General features: G+C 41.3%; 1 protein-coding gene across 2 annotated transcripts in view; it reads left to right on the top strand.

Moving 5' to 3' along the window:
• Window positions 1-14,868, top strand: part of LOC121725572 (insulin-degrading enzyme) — a 28,778-nt gene extending 13,910 nt beyond the window's left edge. For both annotated transcript variants that reach the window (XM_042112587.1, XM_042112588.1), the window contains exons 8-26: window positions 210-412; window positions 1,846-1,931; window positions 2,441-2,555; window positions 3,220-3,357; window positions 3,823-3,944; window positions 4,716-4,800; window positions 5,222-5,350; window positions 5,751-5,833; window positions 6,112-6,256; window positions 6,633-6,788; window positions 7,331-7,406; window positions 8,484-8,610; window positions 9,162-9,232; window positions 9,991-10,148; window positions 10,602-10,736; window positions 11,166-11,294; window positions 12,287-12,367; window positions 12,778-12,885; window positions 14,527-14,868. In XM_042112587.1, coding sequence (XP_041968521.1) covers window positions 210-412; window positions 1,846-1,931; window positions 2,441-2,555; window positions 3,220-3,357; window positions 3,823-3,944; window positions 4,716-4,800; window positions 5,222-5,350; window positions 5,751-5,833; window positions 6,112-6,256; window positions 6,633-6,788; window positions 7,331-7,406; window positions 8,484-8,610; window positions 9,162-9,232; window positions 9,991-10,148; window positions 10,602-10,736; window positions 11,166-11,294; window positions 12,287-12,367; window positions 12,778-12,885; window positions 14,527-14,634 — 2,255 coding nt within the window. In that variant the 3' untranslated portion in view covers window positions 14,635-14,868. The remainder of the gene's footprint in view (window positions 1-209; window positions 413-1,845; window positions 1,932-2,440; window positions 2,556-3,219; window positions 3,358-3,822; window positions 3,945-4,715; window positions 4,801-5,221; window positions 5,351-5,750; window positions 5,834-6,111; window positions 6,257-6,632; window positions 6,789-7,330; window positions 7,407-8,483; window positions 8,611-9,161; window positions 9,233-9,990; window positions 10,149-10,601; window positions 10,737-11,165; window positions 11,295-12,286; window positions 12,368-12,777; window positions 12,886-14,526) is intronic.
• Window positions 14,869-16,013: the final 1,145 nt, after the last annotated feature.

Here is a 16,013-nt window from a genome sequence, read left to right as displayed (position 1 = left end):
CATTAAATTCCAAACGAACAAAACCAAATAGTAAGACTGATAGTAGTTAACATCTTACAGAATTTACTTTGTAATGAAAATAATGTAGCCACACAAGTAAGGTAGTACTTGGTACACTTTAACGGGCTTCCCAATGCCTTTATAATATTTTACAAATACCGTTTACACTAATTACATTTACAAATAACTAAATTTATGTTTACTTTCAGAATCCCTCGACGAATTAGAAGAGATGGTGGTGAAATTATTCTCCCCCGTGGAGGACAAGTCCGTGACAGCTCCGTCTTGGCCGGACCACCCCTTCCCTCCGGAGTTGAGGAGGAAGCGAGCTTACTGCTACCCGGTGAAAGACCTCCGATCACTGTCTATCGACTTCCCCATACCGGATACGAGGAAACATTATAAGAGCGCAGTAAGTATTTTACTATGATCAAGATCTTTGATGCTGCTATGAATGATTTATATTTTATACAGTACTAGCTTTCCGCCCGTGGCGCCGCCCGCGTGGATATCGGTTAAATCGCGTTTCAAAATGAAACGTACCTATTTTGGTGAGGGATACTCACACACCACGTACTGGCGCCGTTGTAGTACATGCTATGTATCAGAGATGGCGCTGTATGCGAAAAATAATTTTCCCTGTTTTCCTGCTTTTCTCTTGAAGTTTTTTCTGATTTTTTTTTTCAATAGACCTCACGGAGCCCGAGACCTTTCCAACAAATGCAAAACCGTGGAAATCGGTTCGTGCGTTCTGGAGTTATAGCGTCAGGAAGGAAAACCTGACTTATTTTTATATATTAGACTTAGGGTGGATTCGACCAAACTGGAGTAAAATTTTACTCGAGTATAACTGTCTCCTAATCTAAGAGTAAGCTGGTTTTGCTTTTTTCCAACTTCTAATCCAAGAATGAGGTAATTACACGGGAGTAAATATTTACATGGACTATTTTGGTGGAGTAAATATTAAACTGAGAATAGTTGCACAACAGGCTTCAACTGTCACGGTCGGTGTCATTGTGAACTATAATTGACATTTTATTTCATACTCTTTGAGTAACTTGGTAAAATTCAAACGATAATACCCTAGAGTAAATTAAAGGAGTAAAATTATTCTCATGATAGTTATACTCGTGTAACTTCAAGTTTGATCGAATCAGGCCTAAATGATGCCCGCAACTCCGTTGTGCAGGAATTCGTTTATAGTGCTGGAGCCGTACATTTTTCTGAGATAAAAATTATCCTATGACCTTCCCCGGGACTCAAAGTATCTCCATGCCAAATTTCAGCAGTGTAAGCGTAAAGAGGTAACAGACAGACAGACACACTTTCGCATTTATAATATGAGTATGGATTCTCTGAGCTTACTTCACTGTGCCATTATCCCAGTACTGTAGTGCCTAAGACAAAATGCGGTTTTCTCGTAGGCATAGTCCATATAAATAATTATGTTGTGTCATGTGCGGATTTCTTCACATTGTTTTCCTTTATAATTTGTTAGTTGATTTCTATCAGGTGACTCGTTTGTTCGTTTGCCCGTTGTTAATGTAACATACATAAGATCTCGCCGGTCGTATCGGTCTTCCGTCCCACTGGGTTATGAGAGTAAAGGAATAGAGAGTGCTCTTGTGTACTGCGCATGCACTTGGGCACTATAAAATTACTCCTGCGTAACTGGCCTGGTTTCAATGAAACCGGCCACCGTCACCGAAACCTGTGTGGGAGCTATTATTCTTATACTTGAGATGAGAACCTGTTACCTCTCAAATAAACCAATGGTCCATCAAATAAGCAGAAGTAAATGCATGCTCTTGACTTCAATACTAAGTAATAATGAACCGTTTTCAGCCAGGCCACTACCTGTCTCACCTGCTGGGTCACGAGGGGCAGGGCAGCCTGCTGTCGGCCCTCAAAGCTCGCGGCTGGTGCAATAAGTAAGTTGACAAAATTAAAATTAAATACTATAAAGTTATAACCACATTACAGCATACAATTTGCATGAAAATAAAAGCTTGTCGCGCGATTTGTAAATACACTAGTATCAATTTAACCGAGTAAAAACGTGGGAGAGCCGTGCTTCGATACGAATGGACTGGCTCGACCGGAGAAATACCACGTTCTCACAGAAAACCGGCGTGAAACAGCGCTTGCGCTGTGTTTCGCCGAGTGAGTGAGTTTACCGGAGGCCCAATTTCCTACCCTATTCCCGTCCCCACCCTCCCCTATTCCCTTCCCTGCCCATCCCTTCCCTCCCCTATTACCCTATTCCCTCTTAAAAGGCCGGCAACGCACCTGCAGCTCTTCCGATGCTACGAGTGTCCATGGGCGATGGAAGTTGCTTTCCATCAGGTGACCCGTTTGCTCGTTTGCCCTCTTATTTAATAAAAAAAAGTAAATTGATATTATATTTTTTATTATTATATAAAACCTCGCGACTTTTCAGTCTGGTGGGCGGCACCCGTATCGGCGCGCGCGGTTTCGGCTTCTTCGGCGTACAGGTGGACCTGACCGAGACCGGCGTCAAACACATCGACGAGATTGTGCAGCTCGTGTTTCAGGTACGTATCCTTACTAATATTATTAATCCGAAAGTGTGTCTGTCTACTACCTCTTAACGGTCAACCCGCTACTGATTTTGATATAAATGTAAATTTATTCTGAATAAAAAATTAAAGATGCCCTAAGTCCCGGAAGGATATTATTGTAAGATAGAAATATCCCGGAAAAATTTACGGTTCTCGTGCTATTAGATTTCTGTGCAACGCTGGGGAATAACCTAGTATTATATGAATAGTAGGATTGCCATGACGCGAAGACCAAGGGCCAGACATGGTCACGATGTCCCGCCTTAGCAGGGGAGCTCGTGGCGTCGGCATGGGGCTGCCGTCGCCCATGATATCGAGTCCCGGGTAGGCCACGATGCGCTAGGTGTTCCAGCGCATCGTCGCGGAGTAATGTGGAATGGTGTCCATGAGTTGAGCCTGAAGAGGCAGAGGTGGTGGGGCTGCGGTCGTGTATCACGCGTTTCCCGGTAGTTCCACCTGCAGGAGCAGGAACTCCGTTGGGGTTTTAGTGGGCAGTCCCGGGTGCGGCTTCCGTCCGCCCCGGGGAGTCCCACAAACCTCGATGGTCCTCCCCAGGCCCCAGGGATGCATAAACGCATTCCCCCAACGAAAAAAAAAAAAGGATTGCCATGACCCTACAGTTTAACTGTATTTACAGTACATCGAGATGCTGAAGGCAGGGGGTCCGCAGCGGTGGGTGTGGGAGGAGCAGCGTGACCTCCTCGCCATGGAGTTCCGTTTCAAGGACGAGCAGGACCCTCGATACTTCGCCACGGGGCACGTGCACGCGCTGCAGGTGAGAGAGACAGATATAGAGAAAAAGACGCCAGTGCATGGGTGAGAGAGGGATAAATAATAATAGGGTGTGATACCAACACTACTCTTAACGCTAGTCAGCATAAGACGTGGAGAAAGAGATAGATATTGAAAGTAATGTATTTGACATGCCATGACATGACATCACTGGACAAATTAACCATTTTGGTTTTCCTACTATATTAGATCAATTAATATTGTGGGTTTCTAAGTCTCATGGGCATAAGTAGCTTTTGACTGGCTAACGTTAACTAGTTTTACTTTTATTATTATTTTTTTATATATATATATATATATATATATATATATATATATATATATATATATATATATATATATATCTTCAGCTTTAATATATATATTAAAGCTGAAGAGTTTGCTTGTTTGTTTGAGCGCGCTAATCTCAGGAACTACTGAAAGTTACCAAAACTCTTGTCTGCTTCAGGAGTACCCCATGGATGACGTGCTGAGCGCGTATTACCTGGTGTCGGAGTGGCGGCCGGACCTCGTCGACGAGCTGCTGGCGCTGCTCACACCGGACAATGTCAGAGTCGGCGTCGTCGCCAAGTAAGAGCCTGTCCACACGGGCGTTGCGTCAGCGTTGCGTCGACGCAGCGCTGCGTCATTGCAGCGTTATTACTTATTACGAAGCAGTCTTAATGTTAACACCCCCTCCCGCTTCGTCTCGGGGGCTGCTGTCCGTCATATTTTGTGCGTTGCGCGCTGCTGTCACGACGCAGCGCGCCGTGTGAACACCTTGGTTGTTTGTATGTAAAACAACGCAACGGCAGCGCTGCGTCGACGCAACGCTGACGCAACGCGCCGTGTGGACTGGCTCTTAGGGTCAATTCAGACCGTAAATTATTGCAGTTATTGAATGAAAATTTTGAATGGGGACTGATAATTGTCTACTGACAGTCATACAAAAGTCAAATCTGTATCCACCAATAAGTTGGTTATAAAACATGATATCTCTTATGGGCCTTTTCTATTCAGCCCTGTAGGGATGGGAAGTAGGAAGGGATTTGAGCAGGGAAGTGGGGAGCGCGAGAATGTAAATAGTCACTCGCGCTGCCGCCTGCCACTCGTCATGCCGCTGCCGCTGCCCGAAGCGGCAAGTATGTAGAGGGCTGAGTGTAAACGCTCACTCGCGTCGTCACTGCCGCAGTAGTATGCAGGGCAATAGCCGGCAGCGCGAGTAGCGGCGGCAGTGGCCGAATGTAAACGTCCCACTGGTTTAGACGTCAAAATATTGGAGTATATTGTGATGAGACACGTAAACTAGCTTTTACATTATTTATTTTGTTAATAGACTTGTAATTGTTATTCTTTTCACAGATGTTTCGAAGAGAAATGTACCCAGGTTGAGCCGTGGTACGGCACGAAATACCTACAAGAAGACATTGAGGAGAGCACCCTTAACGTAAGCATTTTAAAGATTCTTCCATATTTCCATACTAATATTATAAATGCGAAAGTGTGTCCTGTCTGTCTGTTACCTCTTCACGCCCAAACTACTTAACCGATTTTACTGAAATTTGGCATGGGGACACTTTAAGTCCCGTGGAAGGACAGGATACTTTTAATTGTGTAAAAATGTACGGTTCGCGGTCGATTAACGAATTTTGGCGAAACGGTGTTGCGGGCGTCATCTAGTAACTAAAATAAAGTATTGTAAAAAATCATGCAGTGATCCGCACCAATCAGTGTTTGTGCGTCTTTCACTCGCGCACGCGTACAAATTAGAGTACGATAGCAATATTTGCGACCGGACTTTAGACTCATATATTAAGAGTTTCTGGCCAAGCCTTATGCATTCTGTGATGATGATGATGATGTTCCAGCAATGGAAGTCGACGAAGCCGACGGAGGAGTTGCACCTGCCGCCGCCGAACGAGTTCATCCCCACCAGGTTAGACCTGGAGACCAGCTTCGATCCCACCACTGATGGCATCGAACCCACCATTATTAAGGTAATTACTTTTATGTTTTTAAAATCTTCAATTTTTGTATTGGTGTCGTTTTTGGCAAAAAAGACGACGTTAGCAGCTGCTCGTAGCTTCGTGAAAATGATACATTTTTGAATGTATAATATGTATATATATATATATATATATATATATATATATATATATATATTTCTTTTTTTTTGCAATATTATGTTGTAACTAACTGACCCAGAAAACGTTGTTTTGCCATAGAAATCTAGTATCAATATAAAGTAGATAAAAAAACTATTCTCAGGACTAACGAATGTATACACAAAACTTCATTAAAATCGGTTGAGCCGTTTTGGAGGAGTTCGCACAAACACTGTGACACGAGAATTTTATAAATTATATGGTGAGGTAATAATTATACTTTTGTTTTCAGGATACGCCGCTTATGAGACTGTGGTATAAAAGAGACAACGAATTTTCACTGCCGAAAGCATTTATCACATTGGATCTAGTAAGGTAAATAATATTTGCTAACATTTTTAGTAAACATTAATTTAAATTTACTGCTATTGTAAGTTGTGGTAAGTTTCACATTTCTGTCCCTGATGTGGCTGTTCGTACGCTGATCATATCGTTCAGAAAAATTGGATTAAACTTGGATATAAAACAATTTCAGATTTTTTAAAACTTATTGTGTAAAATAATATAGGGTTAACAATAAAAATATTTAAAAACGAACTATACCAGATCCAACATAATCAGAGTATATAATGTGGCAAATGTTTTATTGTCAGTCCCCTGGCATACTCGTCACCTGCGCACTGCAACCTGTGCTCGCTGTGGGTGCTGGTGCTGCGGGACCGGCTGCAGCAGTTCGTGTACGCCGCCGAGCTCGCCGGCATACGGTGGAACATCTCCAACGGCAAGTTCGGCCTCACCGTGAGTATCTCCCCTGGCACAGTCCCCTGGCTTATTCGTCGCCGCCCACTAAACCTAGTGTGACCCTGATTGTCGGCCCAATACCTTGCTCCAAAGCCAAACGAACCTAAGGTTCTAATAATGTATGATGCCTTGGTCATACTTTCAAGATTGGAATACACTAAAGCCGGTTCCTAGTATGTCGAGCAAATACGTTATTTATGTTACACATATCGTGCCTATTTTGGCTAATTATAGCATTCAAACGATTACAAAAAATTAGAGGGGCATACAGGCCCCATAAAACTTAACTGTCTAACATGGCCCAATGTTAAAAGGCCATTAGGTGACATACAAATTGAAAACCAAGTGATATTTGTTTTTGCATTATTCACAGATAACAATAGACGGTTATGACGACAAGCAGCACGTGCTGCTCGAGAAGATCATCGACCACATCGTCAGCTTCGAGGCCGACCCCAAGCGGTTCGACATCATGAAGGAGAACCACATCAGATCCATCAAGAACTTTGACGCTGAACAGCCCTACAAGGTAAACTAGCTGACCCGGCAAATGTTGTTTTGCCATATAAATTATTTCTAGTATCAATATAAAAAGTAGATAAAAACCTATTCTCAGGCCTAACGAATGTACATATAAAATTTCATTAAAATCGGTTGAACCGTTTTTGAAGAGTTTGCACACAAACACTGACACGAGAATTTTATATACAACACATTGAATGACCTGTACAACGTGTCATCCTTTTCTGTTAACCCATCAATCCCCAAGCGGCACTCGGCTGTCGCATAAAAATTGAAAATCTGTTGTGTCTGCGATTCTTACGATTGAGGTATTACGTGTCTTTTCCAAAAGTAATAGACATTGACAGGACATTCTATAGCGTATCCATCGTGTAAATATTTTACCACGGTTACGTGCTTAGAGTGACAACAGTGTACTCGTGCTGGAGCTACAGAGATAAATAGCGATGAGTCAATTGATATCTACATGATCTGCTAAGGAAATCTAAGAAAATTGCCTGGAAATATCAGTGACACAGCTTGGATTATAAAGTTTTTACTATATTGTAGCATGCTGTGTACCAACAAGCGCTGTGTATGTCGGACATCGTGTGGACCAGGGGCCAGCTCGCCGATTCTGCTAAGGGTAATTATAAAAAAACTAGACGACGCCCGTAACTCCGTTGCGCCAAAACGCCTTATAGCACGGGAACCGTACATTTTTCCGGGTTAAAAAGTATTCTATGTCCTTTCCCGGGACTTAAAGCAACTTCATGCCAAATTTCAGCAAAATCGGTTCAGCGGTTTGGGCGTGAAGAGGTAACAGATAGACAGACAGACACACTTTCGCATTTATAATATTAGTAAGTATGGATATACTATAATATAAGAGTTACACGACTGTTAAGCAGGAAGAATTCAGCTAGCCTGGATTCGAGCTAGGGCTAGTTCAACTCGAATCAACTCGAGCTACAAACTCGAGTTGATAAAGCTCTTGTTTGGATTTAACCAAAATGCATGTATAGTTGGTTCAACATTCTACAAAGACTACAGCAGTTGGAACTGAACAGTTGGTCTGAACAAGCACTAAAACAGTGCTTGTTCAGAGCGGGCACCGCGTGATTTGAACCCGCGCGGTTAAGGCAACGCCTTGATAATTTGGCTGTAGTGATATCGATTTTTCTCAGCAATGACTAAAGCTAAGAAATTAAAGTTCATTGTCACTATTCATCATGTCTTTGTCTTTGAATTACCCATAGCATAACACGATTGGTCAACTTTTATAACACATAATAATCAATCAAAAAGGCCTCTGTAAAAAAGGGATTGCTATTTTTCCAACAGGAGAGTGATTTAAGCTTCCAAAATTTGTAAATAGATTAGTTAAAGCATACACTTTAATTTGCCCATATCTTATATGAAATGTGTTTATGGTTTTTAAATTACGCTACAAAAACCATTTTGTCGCTTACGCCTCTTCCATTTTTTGCTGTTTTATTGCTTGTTTTCTATGAGAGGCCAGGCCGGCCTCTCATAGAAAACAAGCAATTTAAAACATATCCAACACGGTTTTTTACTTTAACACGGCGTCACCTTAAACAGCTCGCAGCTTATTACCATGGCGTTCACACTAACCGCTCGGTTGCTGTATGGGAAACGCGCGGTTCCCGCTGTGTCGGAACTAGCACTTATTGCAAGGTTTTATAGCAGTGTTAATTTACAGATTTAACCCCGGAGGACCTAAACGAGTTCGCGGCTCGCCTGATGCGAAGCGTGCACGTGGAGGGGCTGATGTTCGGGAACATAACGCGGGAGCGAGCGCTCGCCATCGCCGACACTGTTGAGAACAAGTAGGTAATGGCTGTGGATGTTGTTACTGACTGTTGTGAATGTAGAAACTCGGTATAGGTCGCACACAAGTTTAAGGCCGCGTTTTCACTGATGAGGAGCGGGGCGGAGAGGAGCTTAGCGGTGCCGAATTGACCAATCACCATGCTCGAAATCTCCGCTCCGCTTCCGCTGGAATAGCACGATTGGTCAATTCGGGCACCGCTAAGCTCCTCTCCGCCCCGCTCCGCGTCAGTGGAAATGCACCCTAAGATCGCTGTGCGCCTTATACAATTCGTACAATCATCACACTTTGTTTTCACAGGGTTATAAAACAAACAATAAAAGCGTAATTGCAATATTATCGCGAGCTTGAAACAGACTTACAGAATAGCACACATAATTCTGTACTCTACCTACGTTTATGTACGGAACTTTGTGTGTTTTGCGATTATTCCTTGCATAACTCCTTTTTTCCTTTTTGTAGTCAATTTGACAAAAGTTATTGATTACTCGCGCTTTCTATGCTATCTTTTAATGGGAACAACTCACAATTTATGTCCTTTTATTGCAGGTTACCAAAAGACGCGACACCGCTTTTAGCGCAGCAGTTACTGCTGTGCCGAGAGGTAGAAATTGAAAAAGGTAAGCGTATTGCAATAAATAACTACTTAACTCCTAAAGAGTTCGAATATTTTTATATGGAGCCTGGCATATCTAGCCGCCGACCATTTTGATTTTTTTTTCAAAATTTCGGACCAAAATTTACTTTTAAATATCTCGGAAACGTGACACTTTAGGATACCACTTTTATCGTGCTCGAAAATTTTGAAAAAAATCAAGATGGCCGTAATCGTAACGATTTACGATTACGAACCTTTGTGGCATAGGCCATCTTGATTTTTTTCCCTTTCTTATTCATATCTATAGCTTAAAAACTTTATACACGGTGTAACTAAACTAAGTAATAATATGGGTATGTGTCCCTCGTATAGAGTTTACTGTAAAAGTAGCAGCGGTGAAAGAGTACCTTTTTTCAACTTTTGTATGGGCAAACTCATGACGCTGGCGCTCTTGCCCATGCAAATCACAAAAAAATGTTGCTCTTTCAGCGATGCTTCTTTCACAGTGAACTTGACACACCCTAAACTTATCACTTCGGGCCTAAAGTATTATCACTTAGTTTTGTTACACCTCGTACTGCTTAAGGCTGCCTTCACGTTAAGTCGCAAGCTTCGCGGCAGCCGCGCGACATCCGCGCGGCTCCATACTAAAACGAGCCGCGCGACTCGTTTTAGTATAGCAGTCGCGCGGCTGCCGCAATACTCGCGACTTAATGTGAAGGCAGCCTTAATAACTTTAGGACCTACAATAAAATATTTTAATAATGAATATGTTGTCAGGCGCGTGGTACCTCCGCTCTATCGAGAACAGCGTGCACAAGTCGTCGTGCGCGTCGCTGTACTACGCGTGCGGCGCGCGCGAGACCCGCGCCAACGTCACGCTAGAGCTGCTCGCGCAGGCGCTCAGCGAGCCCTGCTTCAACGTTCTAAGGACCAAGGTGAGGGGGGAGAAATTCACTGCGTTTCCACCAGAGATGTGTTGCGAGGAATTGTTTGCGTGTTTTTGAGAACCAAGGTCACGTCAATGAAGCCATTCTCTTGGTTCTCAAAAACACATTCCTCGCAACACATCTCTGGTGGAAAAGCAACCTTAGGGTTGAGACAGATAGTAAAAGATGGAGAGAGCACGATAAATAGAGGGAACAAAAAAAAGAGAAAGAAAGAGACAGAGAGAGAAAGAAAAAGAGAGCAAGAGCAGCAATAGCTCAGTGAGCTAGGCATACAAAAATTTTAAGGCCACCCTTTTTAATGTGATTTATAGTAAAATAGATGCTGTTCGCATTTTTCCTCGTCGCATGGACGCCATGTATCTACGTTTTAGCGTGAATAGGTAGCATGTCAACCACACTTTTTCACTTATAATTTTTACGTAATTTACTAATTTACCTCAGGAGCAACTGGGCTACATCGTGTTCAGCGGTCTGCGGATCTCCAACGGCGTGCAGGGGCTGCGGTTCATCGTGCAGAGCGACCGGCACCCCGCATACCTCGAGCAGCGGATAGAGGCGTTCATTAGGAGCCAACAGGTTGGTTTATTCATTATTGTGTATATAGCAGTAGTAATACAAGAAACTAGTTACAAAAGTTTGTTACTTTTAAGAGAAATACCCAAAAATTTGAACGCTCGGTGTCAACTAATGGTCTTGTAGGGTCATTTATGTTCAAGTGTCCTTAGGATCTAAGACGCTTGAGGACATTTAACGTAAGGGTGGGTGGCAAGAACGGACATTTGATCGTATTTATAAAATTGAGGTATTTGCATTTATGACCATTTTAGTTTTTTTGAGGGCTGTACTCCATGGTTTGAGAGTAGCTATTTTAATTAGGTTTGTGCCATTTATGTCCTGTAACCTACCTTTATCTTGATACACTAGTTGCTGAAATTTTACATGTCTGTAGCCATCTTAAATATTACATTAACCATTCAATATATTGTACGTAATATGTTTCGACAGGAGTATTTAGAGAACATGAGTGAGGAGGAATTCCTGAAGCACCGCGCGGCGCTGGCGGCGCAGCGGCTCGAGCGGCCCAAGCGGATGGCCACCAAGGCCTCGCGCGCCTGGAGCGAGATCACCGCGCAGGTACGCACACCTTCAGCTGCAGAGTGTTAAGAGAACCTTAGGATTGTGAAGCTGACCGCATCGCATTCTAGAATTTGTTGTATGTAATGATGTGAAACCTCACACATTCGTCCGCACCGTACGCGCCGCATTTCGTGAACTATGCGGTGCGTTCGGCGCGTACGACGCTTACGGTGCTGATAAATGTACGATTAGCATAAGCAGGAACTTTCGATAGTCGATCGTTACGCTAACGAAATTAAATTTTAAGAAAATTATACAAATTATACCATCTATAAATATCAGCCTTTACTAAAGTGGGCAATAACGCCCCCTTGTGAAGGCCTAAAGGGAGGCGACTCAGAAAAAAAATAGGGGCGTTGTGTAGAGGCTTGGGGGGTGATTTGTAATTTCATTTCATCTGGATGCATTTGAAATTAAATGCATCTATTCCCTCACATTAGTTTTAATTTTTGGCTAGCAAGTTTTGGAGGCGATTTCTTAGAATATAATATTTTGTCAAACAAAAGTCCCGGAATTCCGGGATTGGAGAAAAATCGGGAATACAAATTAAGTCGGTGGTAATGGTAAAAATATGGTTTGAAAACGACTAATTTAGAATTTTGTATTAATTTTTATAAATTTTGCAGCGAAAGCCCCTTAATTTATATAAAGATATTAAGTAAGTAGGTGATACAATGGGGGCGTTAAAAAATAATTTGTTCTTGAAGTGGGCAGTAGACAAAATAAGTTTGGGAACCCCTGATCTATATTTTTGACATTCAGTTATAAACAACTGACAATTGCTCTTGCTTATCCCACTTATCAAAAAGGAAGTACGCTGCAACCTCGCCCATTATTCGTCCGCTGATGTGATTGGAATTACGACAGTACAAATAGTATTTTTCAGAATTGTGTAGGTAGATCTTGCATAATAATGGCACAGCTCAGTATATATATTTTTTTCTAAAAGTTAAAGATACAAGACGTAATTGAATATCAATAAATTGCAGGTGTACAACTTCGACCGGCCGCGAGTTGAGGTCGAGGAACTGAATACCATCACCAAGGAAGAACTACTGCAGTTTTATAAGGTCAGTTACAAGAATTACGTTATGTCTCATCATAGAAATTAATTCAAAGACGGCATAATATTATGTAGGAACATAATATGATTTGCATTGAGTGTGTTCCTACTTCCTACATATTGCTTTTTTTTTTTTTCTTTTTTTTTTATGAAATAAGGGAGTGAAACACAGCGCAAGCGCTGTTTCACGCCGGTTTTCTGTGAGAACGTGGTATTTCTCCGGTCGTGCCGGCCCATTCGTGCCGAAGCATGGCTCTTCCACTTATAAAACTTATAACAAGTAACTTCGATATGATGTTGTCTTACATGATACGTCAAACAGAAACTTCTGTTGCTGGTGCTGTGTATGTCAAAATACCAGATATTGGTCCTTCGAGCCGATCAGTCACTTTTTTACAAGCTAATCTTCTGTCACAGAAGCACATATGCGAGGATTCCACTGACCGGCAGAAGCTGTCGGTGTACGTGGTGTCCACGGCGGAGGGCGGCGCCGGTGTCATGGAAAAGGAGCAGGAGGAAAATAAGGTAAGTGTATTTGTTATGTGAGTTGTCACTGATGTATTGTAACAACACTACTAGTGCGAACGATTGTAAGTTGTAACTAATTCAATGCTTTACGTATTGTATTTAACTTCTTAACGAAAATTAGTGATGAAAATGAATAGAATGGAATAAACGTTTATTTACAGCTAAAATAATTATAAGATACATAATAATATTAAATAAAAATTAAAAAAAAAACAATAGAAATATTACAAAATAGTGAAATAGCATAACCGCAAATTGGACCAAACTCGGCAGTGTTGGCACACCCAGCAGGCAACCAACGCCGGTCTTCCGCTTGACCCATTCCGTGACCTCACAGCCATCCCAACTTCTAAGTGACAAGTCTTACATAATATGACATAACTCAAAAATCATTAATTATTTGCATTAATTTACAATCAAGTGTAAACCATAAAGATAATATACCTAGCGGAATAGAGCAACAATCTCGAGCTGTCAATCGTAACCAAAATTGGTTTCATCTGTGTGTAAAGATATAATAATAATAATAAATAATATTATTATTATATCTTTACACACAGAAGATATGTGTACGTATACACTTACACAAGCATGATTGAACATGATTTCTATGAGATTAAATTGTCAACGTGCGGTACGTGCCGACTGGAAGTCAAAAAAAGAGTACCGCTGTCATGTATCACACGTCTCTTTTTACCACGCACTGATAGTGACATCTCTCTTGCTCAGGCCTTTGTTTCTCTATTCCGCTAGGTATATTAACTTTATGGTGTAAACATGCTTCATTAAACATAAAACAACAATTAAATTGATTTCAGTTTTCACCAACAATTATATTAGTAAATGATATAAAATGTATATCATAAGACGCTCAACGTTGCTAATACCAGTAGCTCTACCATGAGTTTTAAGCTATAGTATTTATCGATACCGACTACGTAAATATTTAGTATGGCTATTTTAGTTCCGAGAGTGACCGCTAGAGGCGCTGTAAAATTTGCCATACTAAATATTTATGTAGTCGGTATCGAGTATCGATAAAAACTATAGCTTTAAACTCATGGTAGAGTACTCCATTATATAAGTACGCTGGACTTATGATGCCCAACTGCTTTTTGTGCCTATTTGAAGCGGAATCAGCGCCCCCAATGCGGGGAAGAGAACTAAATCTGACGTAAACATACTTGCAAATGGCCGCTTAATCGCTATTGGTTGTAGAAACTAGTTTTAGTTCCAAGTACTCTCACTGCTGCTATCAGCGCCAATATGGCGACTTTCAAACGTCATTTTAACGTCAGATTTAGTTCTCTTCCCCCGCATTGGGGGCGCTGATTCCGCTTCAAACAGGCACCAAAAAATAGCTGTCATTCCAAAGGGTATCATAAGTCCAGCGTACTTGTATAATGGAGGTCAGTGTGGTAGAGCTACAGTAGTGCGATATTGTTTCTGTATGTACGTGATTTGTATTTATTACCGCGACGGCAACGCAACAAAGATAAATAATGCGTTAGTTGCAACAACTCAAAACAACCGAACTATGCGACCTCTAATAGTAAATATTCTACCTTCTTTTTAACTGACTTTTAAAAAAGGAGGTTCTATATTCGGCTGTATTTTTATGTTAAATATTTTTTGCAGGCGGTGAAAATAACAGACCTAGTGGAGTTCAAGTCCCGAAGAAGGCTTCATCCTCTACCAGCACCGTTCACCAATATACCGCGGAAAGGCGCGCACTGCAAGCTGTAGTGAACTTGCCACTTGTGTTAATACAACTTACGCGGGTTAGCTTATTGTAATTACTTATTTTTTTGAGTTGATCGCACATTTGTCAGCACCGTACGCACCGTACGGACCGCATAATACACGAAATGCGGCGCGTACGGTGCGGACGAATGTGCGAGGTTTCACATCATTTCATACAACGAATTCTAAAATGCGCCTCCTTCGGTGCATGCGTGCTGATTAATGTGCGATCATCTTTATAGTTACATTGATCTACTAAAAGACGCATAAAATACAATTGCCATGTTATTGTCACATAGAATGAATTACTCTAGCGAAACCTCACTAAAACGACACGACACGACGCGAAACTGCACGTTCCATGGAACTGACGATTGTTATACGTCAGTTTCACGTTTGTAAAACATCTGAGGCCCGAGTGTGAGTTTTTGTTTCACATTCGATCGTGAACGCGTTTGGCGTTTACTAAGATTTTATATGGGATTTGTACAACGCCACCTAGCGATGCTCACGGGAGTGAGCCCAGCTCCCATACAAAATCTTAGTAAACGCCAAACGCGTTCACGATCGAATGTCAAACAAAAAAGTCACACTCGGCACACCGTTCTATGGAAAGTGAAGTGTCGCGTCGTGTTGTGTAGCATAGTGCGGTCGCACCTATACCCGTCGATCGTGGAAAAACGAGACACAATAGAATTTCTATTGTGTCTCGGTCACCGGTGAGTGGTGACCGTATGGGGCTTGATGAATTAAAAGGTTTAACCATAAATTTTATTGTAATTTTATGAAATGTATTATTTCACCCCTACTAATAAAAATCTGTACCCAACAAATAACTACCAACTACCAAGGTCTGCTTACTATACAATATAACATTGTGATGCGACCGAGGTTTACGTAAGCCAATTTTCGCAAAAAATTAAAATTTCTAACACCAAAAATATTAAAATATGTATATAAAAATTTTATATTCTGACATAACATTGTGTTGAATGAGCACTTAAAAATGTTGCATACGTTTAACGTGGTTTTCATCAGCTAGCAATGTTCTTAAACTTATGTGTATATTTTGTACGTTTTATTTCAATTCTATATTTTCTAAAGGCCAGAAGTTAAGACTAAGTTTCTTACTAAAAAAATATTTACACAGCGGAAAATATGAACTACTACTCGAGGACATGTCGAAAAGGTCACAAAGTGCCTTTGTTTGACATGTCGAAAAGGTCACAAAGATAGCGAACCTTGAGTTAAATATACGCTGCGTAAATATTTTATTAGTGTCAGAGAATAAGTCTATGTTAATTAAAAAGACAAACTAGTTTAAGAATTTGTTTTATTTAAGAATATCAATTTTAAATTCATTATAAGTTGTTTTTGTTCGA

This window comes from Aricia agestis, chromosome 3, assembly GCF_905147365.1.
Source record: "Aricia agestis chromosome 3, ilAriAges1.1, whole genome shotgun sequence".
In the NCBI taxonomy this organism is placed as follows: Eukaryota; Metazoa; Arthropoda; class Insecta; order Lepidoptera; family Lycaenidae; genus Aricia; species Aricia agestis.
Note: the sequence above shows the minus strand (reverse complement) of the source record. Positions and strands in the feature narration are given on the sequence as shown.